The following is a 26754-nucleotide window of genomic DNA, read 5'->3' as shown; positions in this document are numbered from 1 at the left end:
AGGGGTGTATTTAATATCCCTCATTTCCCTTCATGGGGGCCGCATACAGACCTGGCAATTGCACATTAGATTACGGCTGAGAAAAGTCCATTGATCAGAGCATGGTGCCACAGCCAGAGACCCTTTATTGATACTAACTGAGTCAATATTAGTAGAGATTTGCCAATGGCTTAATGGCCATAAAGAGCAGCTCACAACACACATTTGCACACACAGACACACAGACAAACTTTGTGGATTACTGGATTACAGACTTTACAGATTACATGCACAGAAATCTAAATCCCCTCAGTCTGAGTCAGCAAGACGTTCAATGAAACTATAATGAAGGGACAAAAATAGCAATTAGAAGTCACACGGGACCCTTAGGACCCTACAGTCGCAAGAAAATTACACAGCCTCTCTGATGGGCATTCTCTGAATACTACATAAAGATCCAGATGTGACCAAATGGCAGTTGGACTACTCTGAGCCTTCAACAGACATTGTAACCGCATGGTCAACCTGTTTTCACAACCAAATTTCAAAACCAAAACTATGTCCTTATTCACCTCATTGAAAAGAGCGTGTCATACCAATTACATACCATTCACTAGGAGGCAATGTTGTACAAAGCATTTGTTGTAACTAGATACTAGACTTGAATTATTGTATTACATTGACTAATCTGTAATACTTGTTAGTTCAGGCCTAGAATTACCCCAGCTGGTTGACTTGTGTATCTACTTCCTATATAAGCCCCCCCCTCCTCCAAAAAAAAAAAAACACACACTTGAGCTAAATGAGGATTACTAAAGTATAGAGACGTAGGCTTGGGACAATGTGCTTACATACTTATTTACACAACTGTTATCAGTTCATATTCTGCTACTTCTACTGAAATAAACATCCACTTCTAGCCCACCAGCAAGCAAAGAATAACAATAAGTGGATGCCAGTTAGTGTAATTTAACTCCTATTAACTCCTATTAAGCCCCACTAGCTTTGATTAAGCACTACGTATTCATTGTTGCTTTCATTTATTAATTTTCAATTATTATTTTTCCATATAAAGCATTCCTTTTAGCAAGCACAAATATAAATAATGAACATACAAAAATGGAAAGTACGCAAAAAGTGGGCCTCCCATACATAATTGTAACTTCATAAGCAATTACAGGCATAGTTACTCTCAGCCTGAAGCCTGCTGCAATCTTGGTGATAAAACTTGGTCTTAAGTTTGTCTGCCACACTGTACAAAATGATGGCTATTACTACTATGGCCAATGTATTTGATGCTGATGTGAGCTGTATGCCAGATTACATGATAAAGACTGCAGGAAAATGACTTCACTAATAGCTTCATTCAGTCGTTAATGGTCACTCATGCAATCACAGTTTGCATGGAGTTGCATTTAAGACATGCAGCTCATCCAAGAGTATCCAGATTTTTTTAAAAAGGAGAGTTGTCAGCCTTAGTTTCATTAAATATGAACAGTTAACAGTAATTAGCACTGTGTATTTATAGTTCTCCATGATGCAGCTCAGGAATCGTTCAAGTTTTGAAAGAAGTCTAGATGGTAGACCTATTGGTCCAGTCATTATTAAAGTTTGCTACAATGTACATACGATGTAGTATAAATTGCCAAAAAACAGACAGCAATAATATGCTTATGATGCCCACAATATCTATTATTTTGTTGAAATTTAAATTGAGGCACTTGAGACTCTTTTTTTTTATTTTCTAAAATTAGTAAATATTTTATTTACTTACTTCATCACTGATTATTATTAATAAACAAACAATGGATCCCAAGACTTCAGTGGACTTAGATATGTGATAACGTAAAATGCTATGTTATCAACAGTGTCCTGAGAGACCTCTAGGTTGAAGCTTCTTTAGCATCATATAGACTAAGCTTTTTTTTTTTTTTAAGATTATAATTGCTAGTGTCTCAATCAAACGATAGATGCTCAGTAAGCACCACCCCCAGTCCACAGGACTCTTGACAATAAGGCAGACTGCTTTTACAATTCCTTGTACTTCATTTTGTAGCCTTTTCTCAACATGAGGTAAAAATGGGTAATGGCGCAATCCCGTTTATAAGCCTACACTACATCTGAAAGTGCCAGGCAAACGTTTGTGGTGATATAAGATCAAGTCAATGGACCACATGCTACTAACACAAGGTTGTGTTCCTTCCTGCTGTAAAAAATCCTGCTGTGTTAGAGAAAGCTTAAAAGGCCGCTGGACTCACATTGTTCATGTATTCGCTGAGCAGGTCTTGCAGGGCCTGGCGAACAGCATTGCACTCTGCCACGATGCGCTCGCGCCGGTCGTCCCGCGTGCACGACGAGTCGGCCATGAGGGCAGCGCCACTGATGATGCTCTCCAGACGCTCCTCCAGAGACGGCCGGAAACGCGCCTCGCTGAATGTCAACGGGTCCAGAATGATCTTATTCTGAACAGAGAGAGAAGGGAGAGAAGAGAGAAGGGTTACACATGAGGTAACTCCACATGACAAAGCATCTGAATAAACTGTCTGCTGAGCGTCTGATCATGACATTACTTTTTACAGGAGGTACAAGAGTTGTTTATCTGCTCACATAAGGTCAATGAATGAAGGAAACTTTGGACATACAGTAAAAACTGTTGCCTTTAGCCAGACTGTTAGTGTTCCCAAATGTACAGATCTGCAGTACGCAGCAGCAGAAAGATCTAAAATTAAATCAACAAATCTTATTTACTGCACTCTTGCTGGGTGACTGCATGAACGACACTAATTTATATCTATATTTACATTTCTATTTTTTATATCAGTCAAATGCACCCTGCAAACTCTTTAAATATTCAAAATATTCAAATTCAGGGCAAGTAAATGTTTATTGTCCACATAAATACTGATATGCTAAGATATGCTGCCTCGTCCACCAAAAAACGCCTTTTTTTTGTCATCCTTCCCTATTTACTTTGAATGACTCAGCAATGGGTTGAATATACAATACAGTGACAAAAGTATTGGGACAATGTTTCCCAAGGGTGAGGGAAAAAAAAGTTTAGGGAAGGTCTTCTACTAGATTTCAGGGCATTGTGGTGAGGATTGGACTGAGGACAGGATGTTAGAGGATGATCACCACTCCACCTCACCGCCAACTCCCCAACTGGATGGAGCAGCACCATCATTTCAGAGAACACAGTTCCACTGTTTCACAGCTCAATGCTGGGGGGTTTTATAATCCTTTAAGCTCATGGCGCCTATAGGTTCACACTGCTTCAGAGAGTCCTATTCTACTGGCAATAGGGACTACACAAGCTGTGTGTGCACTGTGTGCAGCTTAAAGCAGCTGAATGCATTCATTACAAGGAGTGTCCACAAACATTTGGACATATAGGACATAATGGAGATACTGGTGAACCAGTATAGTTACCAGTTATGAACGAACGGAGTCCTAGAATGACGCCCTACTCATGATAAAAAAAAAAAATAATACAGTGGGCATTACGGCAGTCATGACATGAAAGATATAGAGTTATGTGGGTATAACCCAATGTCATCAGACCTGAACTAAAGGGGACGACGGTGGGAGGGTGGGGGATAATAGAGGCAGGATCGGTTTGGCACGGTATGTGGCGGCAGACGGTTCAGGGCAATGTTCTGGAGCCTGGAGGCCGTGGAAGCAGAAAGGTGACCTTCGAGGCGAGCTCCAGGGCCTTGGTTACAACCAGCCTCGGCGTTTAATGGCCCCGTTAAGAGCAGAACGCAGACTCCAGAGCCCTTGTGCTTTTATTGTTCCAAAGTTTGCCACAAAATAGAGGTTTTACGGTCGCTACAGCAAGGCGGGGGAGAATTACCATATTGATGGTAGTGATATTGTTTTATGGCTGTACAATTTGAATATGCCGTCCGCAGCAGTTTAGAGCATTAGCTAGGGGGGTATTTAATAGGGATGGAATATATATATGTATGTGTGTGTGCACATAGATATACGTGTGTGTGTTGAGAAGGTTGGGGTGTTATGTTTGACAATCAGCTTGAAACCCACTAGAGGATATATGGTATTGCAAAGAAAAGTAGAAATCCATTTCAGCTGTTCACAAAGGAATACCTTTAGCTCTCCTCAGTGCCGTTAAAATTCCCCTTTATGCTATCCATTACATTTTCAAGAGTAATGACGTCTATATATACAATATATGTCTAAATGTTTGTGGACACCCCTTCTCAAGAATGCATTCAGCTACTTTAAGTTGCACCCATTGCTGACACAGACTTGCAAATCTACACACACAGCTTTTCTAGTCCCTGTACAGAAGTACTGCCCATAGAATAGGACTCCCTAGAGCAGATAACCATGAACCTACTGGCACCATGCTTAATTGCAGACGTGGGCTACAGGGGTATAAAAAAAGGCCCACAGCATGGAGCTGTAGAGCAGTGCAACTGCATTCTCTGAAATGATGGATGGTGCTCCATCCACTACTTTTGGGATGAGCTGGGCAATTAGGGATGAGGTGGGCTGGTGGTCATCCAAAATTCTGTCCTTATGTAAAGCTCTTGTCGCTGAATGCAATCAAATCTTCACAGCAATGCTCTGAAAAACTTCACCTGGACTGTAGAGACAGTTCATCTGACCAAAGCAGGAAGAACCCCATTTTTTTAATATTCTGGATTTCAAAAGAAACACTAAATGAGCAGGCGTCCCAATACTTGCGTCCATATAGTTATTAATACTAGCACTGAGTAGGTCCCCCTTATGCGGCCACAACAGATCTGACCATTCAAGGCTTGCACTATACGAGACCTCTGAAGCTGTCCAGGGGTATCTGGCAGATCTGCAGTCCTCCAAGTTGTGAGATGGGGCCTTCACTTTTGGTAGGTACTGACTACTGCATACCAGAAAACCCCCCACAAGATCTGCCTGATGTTCAGATGATGTTCTGACCCAGTTGTCTAGCCATGACAATTCGGTTCTTGTCAAAGTAGGTCAGGTTCTTATGCTTGACCATTTTACCTGCTTAACACCTTCATCACCTTCAAGAACTGACTGTTCACTTGCTGCCTAATATATCCACTCCTTGAAGAAGATAGTCTAGTATAGTTTTTCACTTCACCTGTCCTAATGTTTTGGCTGAGTTAAGAGGTAAGAACAGAGACTAAACCAGAGCAGAGCTTCTTTCCCATCAGTTTAAATGAGAGGCGAAATCAAAACAGCTGCAGCTTTTGATTGGAGAGCGCTGTGAGTGACGCTTGCTCAATCTCACAGCACTTGCCATCATGACCCTAAGCAAAGCAAAGGCTCATTAGATGTAATGTAAGCATCCAGCTATTCTATAGGAATCTGAGCACAGCACCACCACAAGTTCTATTACGTATGAAAGTAATGTCCATATCGAACACAGAGAGCCTTATCTTATTGGCTGTTATGGGAGGAAGCGGCTGCGCTGGGTGGTTTATGAGGCCATCACGATGCCTGTATCATTTTCATTACTGTTCATTGTTGGCTGATTTGCGGTGTACGGATTCCGCTGGTAGGGTGCCCTTGTTCTCGGCAGCCATTTACACACTCGGCATATTTTTACATGTTCTCTCATCTGGCGAAAGGGCACAGACATAAGCGCTGCATGGCTGCCGCCTGCAAAATTCAACAGGGCTGTCAGGGAGAGGAATACGTTCAGCACTCTGCAATGAATGATACCACTTTGGCTTTGCGAGAGCAAATGTGGATATTAATAAATATTTCTCACAAAAAAATAGAGCAAGCTATTACTTTCCGCCTGGCTATGCAAACTCAGTCCTGAAGTTAAGCCATTTCTGAAGTTGAAACTAAAAAAAGTACGAATCAAAGATTTATGTCACAAGATGTGGCAACTTAGGCCAGGCTATGCATCTTAAAAGACAGATTGGCTCTACAGCTAAGTGCCACTTATAAATGGCGACCAATTTATCCAGTACAAATAGAGTTATAAGGGATACAGAACGCACAAATAGAAACACGACTTCTGGAAAGTGCAAGGAGACGGCAGTGGAGATATTCAGTGCCGTATGAATCTATCTTTAAAGCATGAGGAGGGAATGAGGGAAATGCCAGTTACATTCATAGTGCAGCATGACACACTTATTTACCAAAGAAGCCACAATAGCACAGACAGAGAGAAGTGGGGTCATTTTGGGCTGGACTAGATGGGTATTAGGGCTAGAACCTTCCAGTAACTTTACATTAAGATATTTAGGGCTGGTTTCCCAGACAGGGATTACGCCTAGTCTTGGACTACAGAGCATTCTGAATAGTGATTCTGCACTGAATGTTAAATTTAGTCTAGGACTAGGCTTAATCCCTTTCTGGGAAACCAGCCCATATATTCTGAGAGTCTAATTGGCAGGACAAGACAGCAGACTCTGATACAATAAGCCCATTCTTGTCCAACCACTAAGCCTAGTATTACTAGTATTACACCAAAGGAATTATTCATTGTGTAGGTACATCACCTGAAAGGCAGTAAGTGTTCATTAACTCAGTAAAACACTTATAATAGAAACAAAATAATATTAACATACACTAAAAAAGTAGCGGTTTTCCATCACTACTATTTATTCTACTATTATTTATAGCTATTCTCAAACACCTAGTTTGGTAAATCAGTGCTTAATGATGGTAAATCACGTGAGCTGCTGATGGAATTGATGGAATATCCACACTCTGGCTGATGGGGGCGTCCAGGAGAAATCTGCAACCAAGCTTCGTTCTTTAAACTAGCTCACAAGACCTCAACTACTTTCCACAGAGAAAGTAGAAATTTTGAGAAATTCTTGTTTCTTTTTACTGTATTTATGTTTACCTGCATCTGTTCTAATGGGGTCTGGAGTTTTTACAGTAAAAACTGTTACTGCTGAGAGAAATTGTTTATAATAATGTGCTTAGATGCCTAAAACTTCTGCATTGTACCGAACCATGGATGAAAATCTAATGCCACCATTGACCATTTCCTTCAGTTATGTATTTGACATTTTTTTATCCTATAAATCCACCCAAATGTATTATTACCATCAAATTTGGATTTTGTTCTGCTTCTTTAAAACCCAAATTCCCATGTGACCAAAAATCATATCTAATATGATAAATTATGTGATAAAAACTTACTTCTTAGTCATATTTAAATTTGACCAAACAGAAGAAATTAGAGTAATTGTATATAGACATTTTTCTTTGTCATTTTACTTGTCAAATTTGTCCCTTCTTTCTCCCAGTACAGTACTGTCAATAAACCCTCCCATTCGTAGCTCCCTCAGCATTCGAATTGCTCCTGACACTAGGAGCCAGCCACTGCCTCTTTCTGTGCTGCATCGGCGGTCAGCTAACACACAGAGGAAAGTGTTGGGTCCCCAGCCCTGTCGCACCAGCTAACAGACCTAACTTGACCTAATCTAAACACAGAACTAACCTGTGCCAGCCAACATCACTTAAGCACCATCTACCCACACTGAGAGAGGATGGCCTATTGTGCTCCCTTGGACTTCGGCTGCTGATGACAAAGCCTCATGGCCCGGGATTCGAACTGTGTTTAAAGATGAATACAATTAAATAAATGTAAATTCTGATGCATTAATGTTGTATTTATATATAATTTTCACTTAATTAATGCCAATTGGCAAAACAAGACAGTAGAGCCTGGTACGATACAGACTACCTGAGCTATTTCGGCCTGACTTCTCTCCTGGACCACACGCACTCAGCTCAGTGGACATATATATGTGAGTGTGTGTGTGTGAGTGCCAGCCATGGCTGGTTATTAGAGTCAAGAGGGCTCATGGTAGCTCACTGCATGCCGATCTGATTGAGTTGCACACACATCACCTGCTCCGTCTTCACTGGAGGCCTGGGAACAAACCCACTTTACTTTCAACAACACGCACTGCACCGACGCCCGGCCACCTGGGACAGGTGAGGATACATCTGAGCTGCTGAGTGCACATCAGTAGTGCTGTCTCTCATCATTAATATAACACATGAGAAACTAATGTCTGCCATACTGCTCCCATCCATGTGCAGTTAGACACATGAAACCCACATATATTACTACTTACAATGCGTAGAATTAGAATGAGGTGCAGAACATCAGCTGCAGATGGTTAGAACATGGTTGGAGAGGATTTTGGAGGAGCCTGTCTAATTTAAACCTCAGATATTTAGGCCATGTTCACACAGCTGGTGAAAGTGGCCCAAATCCAAAGTTTGCCATCATATGCGACACATATGTGACGAATAGCGCCTCATAAATATTTGGGTTGATGGGGTTTGATTAAAATGAAATTAGAAAGCAGAAATCGCTACTGCTACGTGTTTACGGAGATGAAAATAAAAAGCTTAATAGCAAAGTTTAATACAAACCAAAGACGCAAACAAAATAAATGGGCGTGGCTGAATGACAAGCTCGAACACATTCACCTAGATGTCAGCCACTGGAGCGCGCTGATAGCTCCTGTGATACTGTCGATAGATAGATTGATAGATAGGCAGACAAAGAGGTAGAAATACCACAAGCTCAACACCAAGGCATACTTTCCCTGTACTCCTTCACTCATACTCCCCAACCATCCTGCCTCAGATCACATCTAGCTCTCCCCATGCTGCTACTGTCATGTATATGGCAATACAAATATGCACACCTCTCCACTAAAACCAAACACGTACATTCCAGTCACCAACCACAGAGACAAAAAACACAGAGAGAGCACTACTGCAGACAGTGCTGTGTTTCAATCTGGAAGGCAGGACCATGCAGAGATTCCAATTCCATCTCTCTCTCCTGTCAATAAAATCAGTTCGATCGCACCGCATTCATCTGGCTGTTTCTTCTCCCTCTCACCATGCAAGTAAAGAAAAATAGTGTGGGATCGCGGTTAACAGCCCAAAACATAGGTGCGACACGGCAAACGCGAGGCATACTAATGAGTGGCTGAATTAACAGATTCTGGCAAAGTGGATGAACTTCAGTCTCGTGTTTGTTAACCCTTTAACATGCATGTCTAAATGTGCTCTAAAAGTATACATTTACACTGTATGCTCTATAACTTAGCACAAACTCAGCTTTAAAGTAATAGCAGTCACTGAACACAAACGTTCCTGCAGTAAACCTGCTGTTAAGCATAGAATCTGAAGTGTACTGCTAAACTATAAGGGCAAAAGTATTGGGACATCTGTTTATTCTTTATTTCAGGAAAGGCTTTCTACTAGAGTTTTGGAGGCTTTTGTGAAGATTTGATTGCACTCAGCAACAAGTAAGTTTAGGAGTTACTAATTTCAGGATGGTGGGTGATCACCACTATCTTCATCAACTGGTCACTTCAAATTGCTGCAACTATAATTTCCCTATATTTTGTCAAACTACTGTGTAAGAGCAGTAGAACAGGAGTTCTGTTGAGTGTGGTAGGCATTAGCACCTACAGTGAATTACATGACTCCACTGTCATGTAACACTCAACAGCAGACCACTAAAAGCGGTGTGTGTTGTGTGTCTATAAATTACACCAGAAGTCCAAATAGGAGGCATTCTGGATTCCCTACCATTTTGCATTTACAGCAATCTGGCTTCTATGGTAGTGGAATTTTCATCAGGACAAACATACACAATATGCCCATATGTTTGTTGACACTCCTTCCAATCAATGCATTGAGCTACTTTAAGCTGCACCCTTTGCTGACGCAGATGTGCTAATGCACAAATACACAGCTTGTCTAGTCCCTGTAGAAAAGCACTGCCAGTAGAATAGGACTCTCTGGAGCAGATAAACATAAACCTACTGACACCATGCTGCCTAATGCCAGGCGTGGGCTAGAGGGGTATAAAGCCCCCAGTATTGAGCTGTGGAGCAGTGGAACTGTGCTCACTGGAATGATTGATGGTGCTCCATCCATTACTTTTGAATGGAATGGGTTGGAGAGTTGAAGATGGGGTGGGGTGGTGAACATCCAATATCCTGACATCCAATCAAATCCTCACAGCAATACTCTTGATTTCAGAAGAAACAATGAATCAGCAGGTGTCCCAATACTTCATCACCCAAACCATCAATACTACAATGCATCATCGCTCTGAAAACAGTGTTTCAGTGAGATTTCTGTGTTTGCATCAACCAGGTTGCCATGAGAAACCAGCAAAAACGGAGGAAAGTCAAGAAGAAGAATGAATCAAACGCTTCACACGGCCCAAAAGGAATCATGAATAATCAACGCAAGAGGTGAAAAGAGTAAATGAGCATCACAAAGGCCCTCTGACTCCAAACTGAACTGCAAGACAAAAGAAGATTTTAAAAAACAGCTTTGAAAGGGCACGCTGTCCTAAAAGATCTCTATGGAAACAAATCCTTTGAATGAGAGTGGAGGTAGGAGGAGCTGTCCTTGGGGAACATTGTTATTCAGAGAGGAGCAGATTGCTAGCTCAGGAAGAGAGAGATGGTCAAGAAGAGAAAACAGGACATTGCTTGGTCCACATTTAGAGGAGTTAGTGTTTCTTGAAGTTGCTTCAAAGGATGCGAGATACCATAAATAGTCATTGCCTCACACAGCTAAAAGCAGTCCTCCTCTACTGGCTCTCCGTCTGGGCCAAAGCGAAGTTCTGTGTGCATTGTTATTGTTGACAAACTATAGTTTGGAAAAGGAATCTGGGATTTGGGAAAAACTTAGAAAAACAAAGAGTCGGGGAATTAATTATATGCTTACCTTAATTAATTTCATGTGTGTATAATATGGCGTATACCATAGCATTATATAATCAGGAAATATGGCTCTAGCACATGTTTATTATGTTAATTGCTTTATGTAATCATGGATGTACAGATGGATGGATGAACAGATGGATGGATGGAGCATAATTGGCCTTACTCTCTCTGGGTTGGTAGCATTCCCCCCGAATCTCTCAGCTCAATCACAACTGGCACTCAGAGTTTCCTCCAAGCATGTTCAGCTGTCTAATGATGATGCGTGAGACTGGCTTCATGGGACTCAATGAAGCTCAACCTATTGGCACCATGCCTAATGCCAGGTGTGGGCTAGAGGGGTATATAGCCCCCCAGCATTGAGCTGTGGAGCAGAGGAATTGTGTTCTCTGGAATGATGGATGGTGCTCTATCCAATACTTCTGGGATGAGTTGGGAAGTTGGGGATGAGGTGAGGTTGTGATCATCCAACATCCTGACCTCCATAATCTCCAAAGCCTTTCCTTCACAGCAGAGACAGTTACTCCGACATAAGTAGGATAAACTCTTAACACCCTTGATTTCAGAAGGAACAATGAATAAAGCAGGTGTCCCAATACTTTTGACCATACAGTGTAGTGAACAAAACAAAAATATAACTAAAAGAAAAAGTTACTGTCTGCTTAATGACAGTATTTCACATGATACCTGACCTCCTAGTTCAGTGTGCTTGGCTGCTATGCCACAAAAGATGAGTTCGGTGTTCAGCGGCTCTCTCACTGGAGCAGCCTCCATCGTGTGTTAAGTCCCAGTGATCAAGACACTCTGGGGTCAACGCGGATCAATCGAGAACCACTGCAACCTCTCATGACTTCAAGATGTCGCAATGGTCGCCCTGGGGAGCTTTGCAACTTGCAATGCGAATCCTGGGTCAAATGGCAACATCTGGCCGCTAAACCCCAAGGCCTGATGCTCTGGGGTGCAACAATCAAAGCACAATGCACAAGATGATCACTGGCATCATTGACAGAAAGGTCAGCCTAACTGGTTCATGTCTAGAAGGTTCATCCATTGCTAGATTGTGCAATTGATTAAGCTAATGAGGTTTAATAGAGCTCAGGGAGATTGTTAAGACTATAAAGAACAATGTCCCACTATGTGTAGCAAGTGCATGTGTATTAGGCAGGGAATTATTGCAAATATACACCAATCAGCCATATCATTAACACCACCTGAACACCATCTCATCTAATATTCAGTAGGCCTCTGTTGTGCCGCCATTGTGACCATTTGAAGCATGGACTGCATTGGATCTCTGAAGGCATACTGTAGTATCTAGCACCAAGTAGTTAGAAGCAGATCCAACAAGTGCTGTGAGGCCTCCATGGATCACAGAACATGGTTCTTTTCTTGGACCACCTTGGGTAGGTACTGACCACTGCATATCAGACATGTCTAATGTCTTAAATGCCTCAGATTAGCAGCCAAAACAGAAGCTAAAGGGAGCTTCTAATTTCATAAAATGTTGGTCTATTTTCTGCTGTTTTGATGGAAGTTGTGCAATAATAAAGATATTCTATTCCATCATCTACATTTAGAAAGATCTAACGTTCCTCCTCTTCAGTCTTTACTCCTGAATTCTGCCTGGTTAGAAACCAAACTATGGTGGAAATGCTCTGTTCTACCAGCGAGAGAACCATACTCCTTTCTTTGGTTCTAAACCAGCTCTGAATGGTGCTCTTAATGCTAATGCACACACATTAAGAGATCAGACTGCAGAGTCGTAAAGCTGGGAGCTGGGAGCTGAAAGGTCAGGTGGGTCAGTCAGACTGGACTGTGAGATATTAAAGACTATAAACAGCCGTTTAAAAAAAGTTTGTGTTTATTATTAAAACAGTGTATTAGCACCTCATACCGAAGTTGTGGGGCTGTATAATTTATAGAAACACAAAGATCAGATTGGAAGGATTGGCAGGATCAGTCAGCTTTAATATACTCAGATCAGATTGGGGGTAAAATATCTCTACTTGTTAGTGTTGCTGAAGATACTATAGTAGATACCTATAAGATACCTATAATACAAATACATATTGTAATGTCGTAAAGTAGTGCAGGATAACATTACCAAAATTACCATTACATTGGCTACCCCTATAGATGATAGCAGTTTAGATGGGGATGGTCACAGGCACTGCTGCTGTATAACTCGTGGAATTTGGCTGTGTATAATGTATGATATACAAATACTCTCTCCTCTGCAAAGCTACATAAACAGGAGGCTTGCTATTAATCTTGCTGTGGGGGGCGGGTGGTGGTGGTGGTGGTGTTGGGTAAAACTAGAGGCATTGCTTTTTTAGTAAAAGCATGGTGCATTTCTCATATGGTAATGTGAAAAAAGTTTTATAGTGGTGAGAGAGCAGGTGCAACCTTTAAATCTGGGTTAGAGGTTTCAAACTTTGTTTTATTCTCTCTCTCTCTCTCTCTCTCTCTCTCTCTCTCCCTCCCTCTCTCTCTCCCTCTCTCTCCCTCTCCCTCTCTCTCTCTCCCTCTCTCTCCCTCTCTCTCCCTCTCTCTCCCTCTCTCTCCCTCTCTCTGGAGGCAGTTCTGCAATCCACTGACTGAAGAACTCTTTTCCATCTGACTGCCTCCTCAATCAATGGCTACTCCTTTACTCTCACCTGCAATCTCACCAAAAGACACTGACCACACACACACACATACACAGCCCCTTTAAGGTTTGAACGGCTCAAGGCTAAATAACTACAAAAACCATAAAAAAATAATAACTGCTACTGAACCTTTTTATATGGCATTATTAATAAATGAGGTCTCTTAAATGAATTTTGCTTTTGACCGTTACTCATAAAAGAATGAGCAAATTGATCACAAAGGTGCTCATCATCCAATTTCAACACATTTGCCAAGATGTGCAATTGTATTGACCATGCATATAAAAAATGCAAAAGCCTAAAAATGCTTGGTTTAGAGTGAAGCAATAACTCGGGCCCCGTCCAAATGTATTCGGATATTTTTTTTCCCCTGCGCTTCGGCCTCCAGTTCATTAAAAACTGAGCTTTTATAAAAATTCTGACACCACAAAGCATGCATGTTTCTGGCTGAATCTCAAATACCCCCATACTCCCTATATAGCACTACATAAGCTGTAAAGATCTGATTTCCACATATGAATAATTGTCAATACTGTTGTAATACAGATAATGCTCGGTTTAGATTTAGACTCTGTGATTTCCTGACTTGCACAGTGCACTACATAGGTAATAATAGTGGTTGGTGTGGCGCAACAGATAACACCACCACCTACCATTGCGTTACAACAACACCATGTGGGAAACCAGGGTTCAATTCCCGGTCTGGGTGACTATGCTGCGCTACACCATTAAGAGTCCTTGGGCAAGACTCCCAATACTAGGAGCATTGGCCCTCCTCTGTAATACGAGTAACCTTGTAAGTTGCTCTGGATAAGAGCGTCTGCTAAATGCCATAAATGTAAATGTAAATAAGTGTGTGAATTGGGATGTGGACGGAAATATCTTCAACATAACGGAGGGAGGGAAACCTTCTAGATACGGATAAAGGGCCTAACACTAATAGTTTAGTGTAAAATTGAATTTATACAATTTGCCCCTTAACACAAATGTACTTGATCAGCCAAGGCGTCTAGTGTCTGAAGTCTGCTTGTTTAGTTTTGTGCTGGAGGCGAACACAGCTATCAAGCAATAAAGGACACTTTGACCTTCACCCCTAAAAACACAGGGGCTTTAGATGGTTCTTTGAGGGATGCCATAGAAGATGCAATAGAAAGCCTCCACACTTCAAGTGACGGACTATACTTAGGGTCAGAGAAACTGTATGCTGAATGCAGTACACTTTCCTTAAGTACTGCACGGTTGCACTAGCTACGTAAAAATTATTATTAATAATTAGTATTTTGGCAGAATTGTTGAAGTTGTGGGGCCCAGTGTATTTTTTTTGTAATTGGTTTCTAAAATCCCTGGCAGTTTTCCTATCCTTATTTAGTTAGTTCGGTAAAACTGATCAACTGTCTGTATTAATTGAACTGAATGCGTTTAATTAGGGTTACAAAGCTTTAGTGCTTCACTTCTAATCAACACACAGCTTTTTCAATGCTTAACTGAGTAATTTCTACTCATTCTAAACAAAATAATATACTTTAGAGTCTTAAAAAGGACAAGTTCTCCTAAACCACTAGTTCTCAAACCGTTTTAATAGGAACATGTGATAAAGCAGATATCTAAGTGAAATGTAAGCAAGATCACAAAAAAAGTCCCAAGGAAACACCAGAATCTACATTTCAGCAATAAAAACACAAAATTTAAAAAAGAAAATTCTTAATGATTAAAGTCTTAATGACTTTTTTGGCTCCACAAGTCCAGGTTTCATGCTGAGGGCATCCTAAATTCTTCCCAATATGGTCAAGGAGCTGATATTACAGCACCACTCCTGATTATCACCAAGGACAATCTCACGCAAAAGTTTGCTGCAACCTTAAGAGGCACCTGGGTACGAACGTAGGTCATGAATGTAATATTTCAATAAACCAGCACTTTAAGACTAGGTTCATGACTGCACTGTGTCCTATAGAAAGCACCCACACTGCACATTAAACCCGACATCTAAGCAGAATAAAACATCTATTCATCATTTTCTATAAGTGCTAATAAATAATTAACTAGCCAAGGCCTAACTGATTCACATATTAATGCCAAGGCACTGAAGATGCTCTAGGTACACAGAAGACACACACACACACACACATTCATATATACATGCACAGATGATTAATGGAGCAGTGGGTCCCTGTGCTCCAAATGCAGGCAGAAGCAGCAGCTGGGTTCTAGTAGAGCTCTCTGGCACTAGTGACCTAGCAAGGAGGCCATAGAGGCCCATTCAGAAGCCTACTGAGTGCACACTGGCGCACTGGAGGACACATCATTCATCACAGTACTGTCTCCACCCTAACGGACACCTGAGAACCAGATGAGGTTTTTTTTTTATTAATTTAAAAACTTACTTGTATTATTTAATGATGTTTTTTAATTATCTTGTAGCTTTAAGTACCTACATAATCAGACGAAGTTAGACATAGTCAGTAGGACTGTACATTTCTGACTTCCCAAAGATCAGATCTGATTACAGCTCTGTAGGAAATTATGCAGGGAATAATTTTTCATTTTTGGCAATATTTTTCAGATTGTTTACCTCTTCACCACTTGTTCACCACTATAAGCATAATCTTACACATCTGTTTGATTTATTTGTTTCTAATACATTTCCTCACTATTTATTTATTTATTAATTCATTTAAAATTTTAATTAATCATTTGATTTAATTATTATTTTATTAATTTGTTGATATTATTTTAGTTTATTTTATTGATATTTTTTGTTATTATTATGTGTGTGTTTCTTTCATTTTTAAGCTTTTTTTCCCCCTCATCTGACACTGAAGCAGTGCTGTGCCGTGCCGTGTTCATCCATTTTTTTATAGATATTTTTGTTAATTAAACACAGAGCGACTGTGCCATCACCCCAAATAGGCCTGTCCGCTCGCCATCCTGCCACTGAAAACCTCCCTCACTGCTGTTGGCCACTTTCCCTTCTCCTTAGCGAATGACGACATATTGACGTCCGATCTGGCTGATCAGACCGATTCGCATTGCCACGTATCGGATATCACACCTGCTGTGTGAACGTAGCCTCCGTAGGACGGAGCTCATCATTCCATTTGACCCACATCCAGCGTTCCCACGGCAAAATAACCAATAAACACATAACCCATCACGACCCTCCCCAACACCCTTCAAGTTAAGCCGTCTTTTTGTACAATTCACCAAGTTAGAGGCAAACATCAACTAGGGAACAGCTCTTTGATATTGCAAGCTTCCTGAAGCTCAGTGGAGAACAGCACAAGAGAGAGCTAACAGAGGAAGAAGATCTGTGGATGATCCGCAGGCAGCGTTTAGGCTGCAGGCTCACTTGATGTGACATTTCAGCGATGGGCAAAAACAATGGCATAGTCAGCTTCCCTGCTGAAGTCCAGAGCAAATGGGAAGTGCTAGGCCTGGGGTAGAGACAAAGCCAAATAAACTATTGTGTGTGTGTGTATGTGTGTGTGTGAGTGCACTTGTGCGTGGGTGTGTGTGAGAGTGTGTATGTATGTATGTGTGTGTGTGTGTGTGTGTGTGTTTGTCCCCGAAAGGTACATTCGCAGCGGTGATTCTATGCCTTGCAGGGCAGAGAGAAGCAAAGGCTGGTTTAGTCACTGCCCATCACTTCACAACTCATTAGTGGTCATCTCTAAACAGTGAATGAGTCAGTTCTGGAAGAGTGGCCCGGGGCCTCTGTCTTTCAGCCTCTTCATCCTCATCCTCATCCCCCATCTCCTTACTATCACGCTGTTTTTTAGTATGCCAAAGATGAGGGCACCTCTTTTTTGACCTACAAAAACTACCAGGGAAGTTCCCTCCAACTACAGTCACGATATCCACAATTTTAAGGCTTCACGAGACGGACTGACCAAACAGAGTCCAGCAGAGGGGGGAAATGCTTAAAGGGTTCATGGTGCACATAATGATCCAAAGGAAACTGCACTCGGATTGCAATGTTAGAACAAATGGAAAAGCCATGAGAGGCCATGCGTTACAGTGATTCTCTCAGGGTCAGAAGGTGTTGTTGGGGCAAAAGCCTTGAGCAGTTTGTTGCCTTTATAGAACTGTGAAGGGAAAAAGTATGATATATATATTTATTTATTTATTTTTAAATAACATTGGGCCTCATTTGCCAATATATTGCCAATATGCCAAGATTTATTTAGCGATATTTGTATGTATTTTTAATATAATTAGTTTTTTATTTAACAAACATCCAATTTTCCATATTTCAACCCCAACCCACACGTACATAGGATTTAACACAATCTTATCCCATTAGCACCACAGGACACCTAAAAACTGACAACCTTATTATACCACATATGCATTTTAAATTTTTTGGCAATTTTGCCATTTTTCTCCCACTGTGGTCCTGCAAATGAACCCACCCATTCGCAACTTTCCCTAGCAGTAGCAATGCTCCAGACACCAGGAGGGTAAGAACTTTACACACCTTCTCCTTCTGTGAAGCCAGCCTCCTCCTTTTTTTTTTTTGAACCGCCTTCGACACCGAAGGAAAGTGTCGGGGTTCCCAGCTCCACCACACCAGCTAAAAGAGACCTATGCCAGCAAATAGTACCGTAACAGCTGAACAGCAATCCTTTCTCCCACACCTAGGGGCAATTTACCATAACCGATTCTCCTACTAGAGTGAACCTGTACAAAAGGCAGACGTACAAACAGATCCCACACGCCAGAGTCTGTGGCATTATCCAGTACTTCTGGCAGAGATGGGGGTGCGGTAGGAGGGTGGTCAGCGGCCATCTAGGCGAAGTCAAACCGAAAGGTACATTAGGAGGCGGTCGGCCACCCACACACGCTGGCTTGCTTATTTCTTGGCTGTCTTTTTTCATTCCACAAAGCAAGGGAGAAAATTGGTCCGTATGTTGCAGTGAATTTGCAGTCCGCTGATTTCCCAGCCACCTGTATACTGAGCGAATCTTTCACTGGGAAGGGAAGGTAAAATGAGGTAATAGCTGAGTGATCAGCAGTGTATAATTTATGACCATGTTACTCAGAGGGACAAAGCATAGCTGGCTGTAAAGTCACTCTTCGTAGCAATCTCGGCCTCAAGGCCAGGAAGCGATATCCAAATCATGAAGTCTGTTTTAAGACATTTATACTCCCTTTCCAAACGTTTTAACCCTCACTGCCCACATACTTCTATGCATCATTTCCTTTACTTACATGGATGTTAAGCAGTGAATCCACTAAAGGGGAGACCTTAATTTACACCTTAACCAAACCTTAATCTATACCTAACCCAAACCTTAATTTACACCTAAACCAAACCTTAACCAAACCTTAATCTACACATAATCCAAACCTTAATTTACACCTAACCCAGATCTTAACTGAAGCTTAATCTATACCTAAACCAATCCTTACACCTAAACCAAACCTTAATCTACACCTAACCCAGACCTCATTTTATACCTAAACCAAACATTAAGCAAACCTTAATCTACACCTAAACCAAACATTAATCTACACCTAAACCAAACAATAACCAAACCTTAACTTACAACTAAACAAACCAAAACCAATCCTTAACTTACACCTAACCTAACCAAACCAAACACCTTAACCAAAACTCAAATCTTAATCCTAAACCCTCATTCTAACTTTAACCACACTGAAATGATGAATCCTTACCGTTTCTCCAGTCCTTTCAATCCATTTTTTTATCTCCAAAAAGCCAACACAATCTCACAGCACTGTTTTATAAGTTCTTCTTCATTCATATGTGTGTGTGTGTGTGTGTTTGTGTATTTTTTGCTCAACAGCACTACTAGTGGAAGGACGAGAAAAAAAAGCCCCCTCAAACAGGTTGTATGTTTGGACTGAACAATCAACCTATTTGGTGTTTCTATGTGAAATTAATTAGCTATATTTGAAGGCCTGTCCTTAGTTAACCCTAAGCAAAATGTGATGGTTAGGGGAATGGTATAGTTTTGATTTCAGATGAGAAGAGAACACCGTGACATTAATAGTAATTACAACTGGCCAATAAATGCACCTTATTTTAATATTTACCTGGTAATGCACAGCTAGGAAGATAGTCTTAATCATATTAGCACTAATGATGAATTATCATTTTTTTATTACTTCATTTAACCACTGGAATGGCGATGGTGAGCTGTATAGCGCAATGACGGCCTTAAAATACAGAGTAAGAGCAATTCAACTTTGTAGTAGTAGATTAAAACATTTACAATAATTCATGCTGATGCTTCGCTGACTGCAATGGGCAAAACTGTGTCTCTGTCATTCCCACTCCAGGATGAAATGGTGCACAAGACCTCTTTCCAGAGTGCATAAAGCTGCGTGATCCCAGTGTATCTCCTAGCTTGTCAACAAATGCAGGTGTACAGCTGTCCATGAGGGAAAGCTTAAAGTACGATCTGTATTTACAGCAGTGGTATAAACGTGAATTACACTCCAGAACTGTAGGGGGAGCCCCTGTATTGCTGTTGTAATGTTGTTTCAGCTGCTCTCTCTCTCCATCTCTCTCTCTCTCTCTCTCTATATATATATATATATATATATATATATATATATATATCATGGCTCTATTTGCATTATGCAGTCTGCTACCTGATCCAACACACTAACAGGGTGAAAAGCATCATATCTAAGATACGAGTCCATCTACATTAAGGCCCCACATTAAGGAGGCATCAGTGACTGTACTCTATTCATTTAAGGAAGCATTAGATTTTCCTCCAGACGCTGTTGATGAGTGTGCCAACAGAAAATATGACCAAAAGAAGTGCTTACATGAAAAGGAGCCAACAAGCCGTCTATACCCACCTTGTTCGGCTAGTGGAACAGATTTGTGCCTCTGCAAAAAAATGAGGCTTCAAAAGCAGTCGAGTTACCGCTGCTTGTGGGAGTGGCTGGAAAGCTATACATGTGTCTATTTGAATGCTGAGTGTCAGCATAATTGGATTCTATTGTTTCTTTGTTCAGGCGCTGGAATCTGATCTCAACTGTAATATTCAGAGCTTCAGAATCACAAAGACAATTCTATATTCTGTCTTTCTTTCTTTTCGGCCCTTCTTGACAGGAGAGAATGGCTCTTTTCAGCCAGGAGGAATGAAAAAAGGAGCTAAACGAATAAAATTGCTGGAAACAAAGCAAACAAACGTGCCAAAGAGACAAATAATGTAACTAAAACACTGCATATAAATAACCTGCGCTATAGTCAAACTATAAGAACTGCCAAAAAGGGTTATGAAAGCTCTATGAAGGCTCTAGCAAAAGATGTACTCCAATGCTGTATCCCCTTTTCCTCAGCCAATCACCAGCTTCCACCTGTCCTAGACTTCTGGATCTGCTAGGTCCAGATGTAGCAAGACGGGGCCTCTGCCATAGACTTGAACTTGCACCAAAAACTGATGCTTCTTATTAATATATAATTTTTTGAGATTCAAACTTTTCTTGCACTGATGCCTCCATAGTCATTGCCACTGTTGGGCCCTTGAGCAAGGCCCTTCACCCTCTCTGCTCCCCAGGTGCTGCACACCGCTCTTTGTAAATGTGTGTGTATGTTCACTACCACAGATGGATCTAATGCAGAGGACACATTTTGCTGTATATAGTACAGTGACAAGTACTTGCACCTTTATAGTCTTCTGGTAGAACTTCTGGTAGAGCGATCACCCTGGAACCAGTCCGAGCCTGAAGTTCCTGCTGCTTTCTATATACCCAAGCAACTGTAAGATGTTCTTGATGTAAACTAGTTGTGTTAGAACAAGAAAAACATGAAGGACAGTAGTGCTTCAGGACCCGGACTTGGAAGCTTCGGTGTAGCATATCATCGCTGATGGGACAAAAACCTTGTATCTCCAAAACGGTTTACAAGAGAAAAAAAAACTTCTTAACTTTCAATAAAAGTCAATGTAAATAGATGTTCAAGTAAATCTGGAGCATTTCTATTGGCCCAATTCCTATTGTCATGATATTCTGACACAATAAAAAGACTGACTGCCAGATTCACATTATGTGACAAAATCAAAAACGGCAAAAATGGAGATACAAGGCAAGAAACGTGGTTGCCTAGACCATACAGACACACACTAACACCCTCCACATCCTTCTCTCCTAAGTTCATGCCCGACCCTCGTTTCCTCTGCTTTCTCCCACTCTGTTGCTCCCTCTGCCTCACCCAATGAATTTTAAAGGGGTTCAGAGAACGGAGGGTAGCCTCGTCTGTGTAAAGAGGAAATTTTCTCCGGCAGCTGTGCTCTCTCCTACAAGGAAAGAGCATCTCTGCCTGAGACGTACAGGCCCGAGAGAGAGAGAGAGAGAAATCCGAGCTTCAGGGACTCCTGCATTCAGACAAGCACAAAAACTGTATTATTGTATACAGGTCAAACGTACAAGCGAGCGTGATTTTTTCAAAACAATTTCAAATGTAGGTCAATGCAATTCAACCAAGCTTTTGATGGGCAGCTTAACCAGAGAGATTCATCATTAGTTTGCAAAAAAAAAAAAAAAAAAAAAAAAAATGGAATATCCTGTGAATGTATGTTGGTGTCACCCAAAAACCTTGTATCTCCATTTGTGACATTTTTCACTTTCTGACTTAAGGCCAATGCTCTTTTATTGTATCTGGAAGATGTTCTGTACATTGTCTTGATGATGAATGGACTAATAGAGATGCTCCAAAATTATTAGGATGTTTTTTTTTTCTTCTTGGCCAATAAAGTTTTCATTTTGGAGATATGAATACATCGTTTGTGTAACAGTGACAATAATTTCTTATTTTTTCATCGTATTATTTTTTTCTACCAGAACTAATTTTCTTCACCCTTCCATCTCCAGATAGTTGGGTCGGATTGTGCCACTCAGGCTTGTATACAGCTTTGTGATTGAACATACATTCCCCGTTTTCTTATAGCAATAGAATTTTCATGATTTAGTTTTCCTCGTGGAAATGGAGTGCAAAAGTTTGTGCACCCTTCTTATCTCACAATGATATAAATACACTAGGAACACCTTACAAATCACATGTGGTACCACATGGCAAAAGTGATCATAGATAACAGCAGCTCACACTGACCATGTCTTAATTTTTTATTAATTTCGAAGTTCACACACTTTTATCATTTAATATAATTAATTAATATCATTATTCATTTAGTTAATCATTTAGTTAATCAAGCCTTCAGGATGTTAATCAGGCATCTTAATGGGTCAATCAGGTATGAGAATTTAGAACCTATTAAGATTAGGTTCAACCGATGAAGAATCAGTGAGCTATAAACTACTGCTGAAGACATTACTGTCTATTCCTTCTGAAAAGTAAATAAATAAATAAAAATAATATCTTGGCCTGTTATCAAAGAGTCTATGTGATCATGTGTTAAAATGTATCTCAGAAGCCTGGCCACGTTCTGGAAGAAGAACTGCAGCTTGGTCTGTAGTCACGTGCTGCATGTGCAAATCATTAAAACCCTATAAACGTTTAAGATGTGCATGAACAAACCCAGATCACATCCCTGTACTGCCATTATTAACTCCTGACATCTACCAAGCAGTGTTATGACTTCAGTGTCACAAACTTATGTTCCCACGTAGAGCATCGCTGATTTTATGCCTGCATTTGTCAGGAAGGAGATCCATGCATTTGTCAAAAAAAAAAGTTCCTCGCGAAGTCTCAAGCATGAGACTCTTTTTTTTGTCTTCTCCCTTCACAAGCATGCTCATCTAACTGTGAGATTATTTCCAGAAGCTATCAGCCCTGCTCGGCTCCCCGAGGGTTCCACAGCTTGACATCTCATAGTTGTTTCTACATCTTTTCTCTTTAATTTTCCCGACACGCTCGTTTTTCGAAAGTGATGGGTGCCGGGTTGCAGCTGCCTGTCCCTCAGAGGACAATCAAGTTGGAGGAAGCCAGGTTCTTTTTTCTTTTTCTGAGTCTGGATCTCTTATTAAAGCCACAGACTTGAAGACTAGTCCCTCAGATGGTTTTGCTGGTCTATGTTGCCATGACAACCAGGGATATCAAATATTTACAGGAAAAGGGTAATGTTATATATATATATATATATATATATATAGAGAGAGAGAGAGAGAGAGAGAGAGAGATCATTCCAAACAATGGGAAGCAAAAGGTCACTTGGTCGAAAATACACTGACTGGACATCTAAAAGCATACATCAACAACCAATATGACAAGTAATGGACAACTGAGGGATGCACTTACTGGACATGTACCAAATGCATTGCTGTCAGGCATGAAAACCTCATATCTCCTAAATAAGAAGAAAAGACCTTCTTAACTGTTAATGGAAGTCAATGTAAAATGATTTTATTCCAAGTCATTTTGGAGCATTTCTATTGGTCTCAGTAAATTCTGAGATAATGTAAAGAGCAGTGAGTTGCCAGATTCACATGATGTCAAATAATTGTGACAATAACGATGTAGAGACGAAGAGATCAACCATAATATGAAGAATAAGAATGCCTAAGCCCAGAAAAGTAGTAGGAAGCGTCTGGGTTGACAGGTCAGTGCCCACATTCGAAAGAACTGGTTAACAAGATACATTACACTATATAGACAAAAGTATTGAGACACCTGCTCTGTCACAATTTCTTCCAAAATCAAGGGTATTAAAGAACCACCCCACCTTATCCCAACTGATACCCAAAAGTACTGGATGGAGAACCATCCATCATTCCAGAGAACACACTTCCACTGGGAGGGCTTTATACCCATGGCAGTAGGCATGGTGCCAATAGGTTCATGTTTATCTGCTCCAGATAGTCCTCTTCTATTGGCAGTACTTCTATACAGGGACTAGACAAGCTAAGCGTGTGTGTGTGCATTTGCACATCAGTGTCAGCAATGGGCTCAACTCAAAGTAGCCACATACATTCATTATGATATCTGATTAGAAATCAAATGAAAAGAGAGAGGTGGGTTCTTCAAATTCTGTGGATGATGTGGTTGGGCCTCTCTCCCAAACTGTCAGTGACCTTTACAATCTGGCCAATGTTAAAATCCAAAGAAGACGCCAATCTGATATCTATACATGGGCTTGATGAGCATATGGTGAAATGTTCATTATGCTTTTGGGAGAGGCGGGTGAAGCCCCATAAATCATCACTGGTTCTAATGGGCCGAGCGCTGGGCGCTGGCTAACGATCCTGGAGCCTGGCCCGCTCTCTCCCCCTGGTGCTGGCCTTCCTTGCTGGCCCCTGTCGAGGGGAATGGACCCCACAACTTTGTGGTGTCAAGAGGGGCCGGGCCAGGCGAACACAGAGCGGACGGTGAGGCAGATGGACGCGGCAGGGGGAGTTGCAGGAGATAGATGTAGTGCTAAGGCTGTACACGAAGCGCAGGAGGGCATTAATGTGTCATGAAGCAGAACGGCACATCCCCTACAGACCGACCTGTGCAGAGCTGAAGCCCTGCCACGGTGCATACGAATGGGCCGATATTTGACTAGTCCGCTCCTCCTGACATTGGAGAAGGAGAAAGAAGGGTATTTGTATCTATTGCAGTTTTTTTCCCCCCACTTTTCATCCGTAAGCTCCAGGTTGGCGCTATGATGAATGCACTGCACAAGTGTAGAGTGTCTGAGACACACCATTTACAGCTAACATAAACAACATGTGTGACCCTCTTCACTGTAGGGGTTTGTAAATAGCACTCGCAAACTCTTATCTGACACTATTACATATTGGATTATCGATTATGGACAATTTCACATTCTTTAAAACCCATGTACTGCAACTTCCATACAATTAACATTAGTTCCATTCAGTTAAAGATTTAATAGTTTATGGAGTATTTATTTATTATTATTTTTTGCAATGCAGCTTCTTGAACATTTGCCTTTATTACTCTAAACACAACAGTATTATTCAATAACTACATACATTATTATTATTATTATTATTATTATTATTATATATTTATGTGTTTACTTTATATATATACATATGTGTGTGTGTGTGTGTGTGTGTGTGTTCTTGTTGTTGCTAGTCAAGTTAGCAGGTAACTTGACTACCATAATTTAACCAGCACAGCACATCCATGAGAACTATGTAGAGATAGAGGTGCTATATCTGTAGATAGAAGTGCTTGCTATGACTGTTTTCAGGCACATTTAGCATACTGGTTCATCCAGGTTTGAAATATCATCCATATGTGGAGGTCCTGTCATCATTTTTAAAAACAGTGGTATACTTTGATTACTGTTACACCGTCCCACACCCTATGCGGTAAGTTATGAGAACCAGGGATGAAAAGTCCAGCGTCCAGTGGACCAGCCGTTACTTCCTTAGCGTTTACAAAGACAAACTGGCCGGACCAAACACCATCAGCTAACAGGGAACTATAAATGCAGCCTTGCAAGCCAGTAATTTGTGCCTGCAGTACCCTGTAGCCTTTCAATAACATATGGCCGAGACAACACCACACACTGCTTTAGAGCCTCTGAAACTTGTGTCTTTACAAACAGTCGAGGCAATGACATGAGCTGAGGCTCACTGCCTAGGAAGGAAAGCTGTGATTGGTGTATATTAGGCAGCCATTACTTGCCTCGCTGGTCTTGAAGGCACTAAATGGTGCTCTTCTACCCCAAAAGTCAATCAGGGTGAGCAAGAGTTCTGAGTGCAATTAAGACAGGTGAGTGGCTACTGTAATGCAGTGTTCTGGTAAGTCATTAGGCTCCCTCCAGCCATTTACCAGAAGCACTTGTCTGTATGCACTCCGGCAGGGCCAAAACACAGGCCTAATTTGGAGGCATCTTGAGGGAATTACAGGATAATAGAAAAACATTTGCCTGAGTACCTGGTAAACCTAATTTACAATTACACATCATTTTCCTGGGGAGACATTGCATTTTTTTGTTCAATATTTGGTTAAGATGAAAAAAAGGAAGGGAAAACTTGACCGAATGATTTCCTGAAAACGGTGGAGATGCAAGACAGGCAGTGAGTGATGTAGAAGCAAGAGAGCCAGAACCTATACTCCCACTTTTTTTATACTTTGGACCCACTTTTTGCAGCATTTGAGCTCCAACACGATAAAGCTCCCTCCTTAGCAGACCAGGAACTGCCATAATCAGCTAAAACTTTGGATTCCAGATTCTAAAGCCTACTCTCCCGTTCCAAAAGGTTAAGTCTCCAGCTAAGTGATTAAGAAGAATCCTAATATCAAGTCACGGCGAGGGAGCTGCCCTCTGACCTTGCGACCAGTGTAGCTTTACAAAAGCCTGTGCTTGAATTTGCTGAGGCATTCAGCCCACCTGAAAGGCTTTATTGTTGGCGATATCTATCACCCTTTAAGGCTCACTGGAGGGGTATAAGCGGTTACGGCTGTATCTGGAAGCGTTGCTTGGTGCGACAGTGCAGAATTTAACTAACTCTGTTAA

The 26754-nt window shown here is 41.1% G+C and overlaps 1 protein-coding gene across 1 annotated transcript in view; it reads right to left on the bottom strand.

Moving 5' to 3' along the window:
• The window catches only part of ctnna2 (catenin (cadherin-associated protein), alpha 2), a 566064-nt gene that overhangs the window by 395034 nt on the left and 144276 nt on the right, over positions 1–26754 (bottom strand). Inside the window, exon 7 of the mRNA XM_072669925.1 lies at positions 2238–2441. Within this exon, the coding sequence (XP_072526026.1) occupies positions 2238–2441 (204 nt within the window). The remainder of the gene's footprint in view (positions 1–2237; positions 2442–26754) is intronic.

This window comes from Salminus brasiliensis, chromosome 24 (genome assembly GCF_030463535.1).
Source record: "Salminus brasiliensis chromosome 24, fSalBra1.hap2, whole genome shotgun sequence".
Lineage (NCBI taxonomy): Eukaryota > Metazoa > Chordata > Actinopteri > Characiformes > Bryconidae > Salminus > Salminus brasiliensis.
This window is presented reverse-complemented; position numbering and strand designations above follow the sequence as displayed.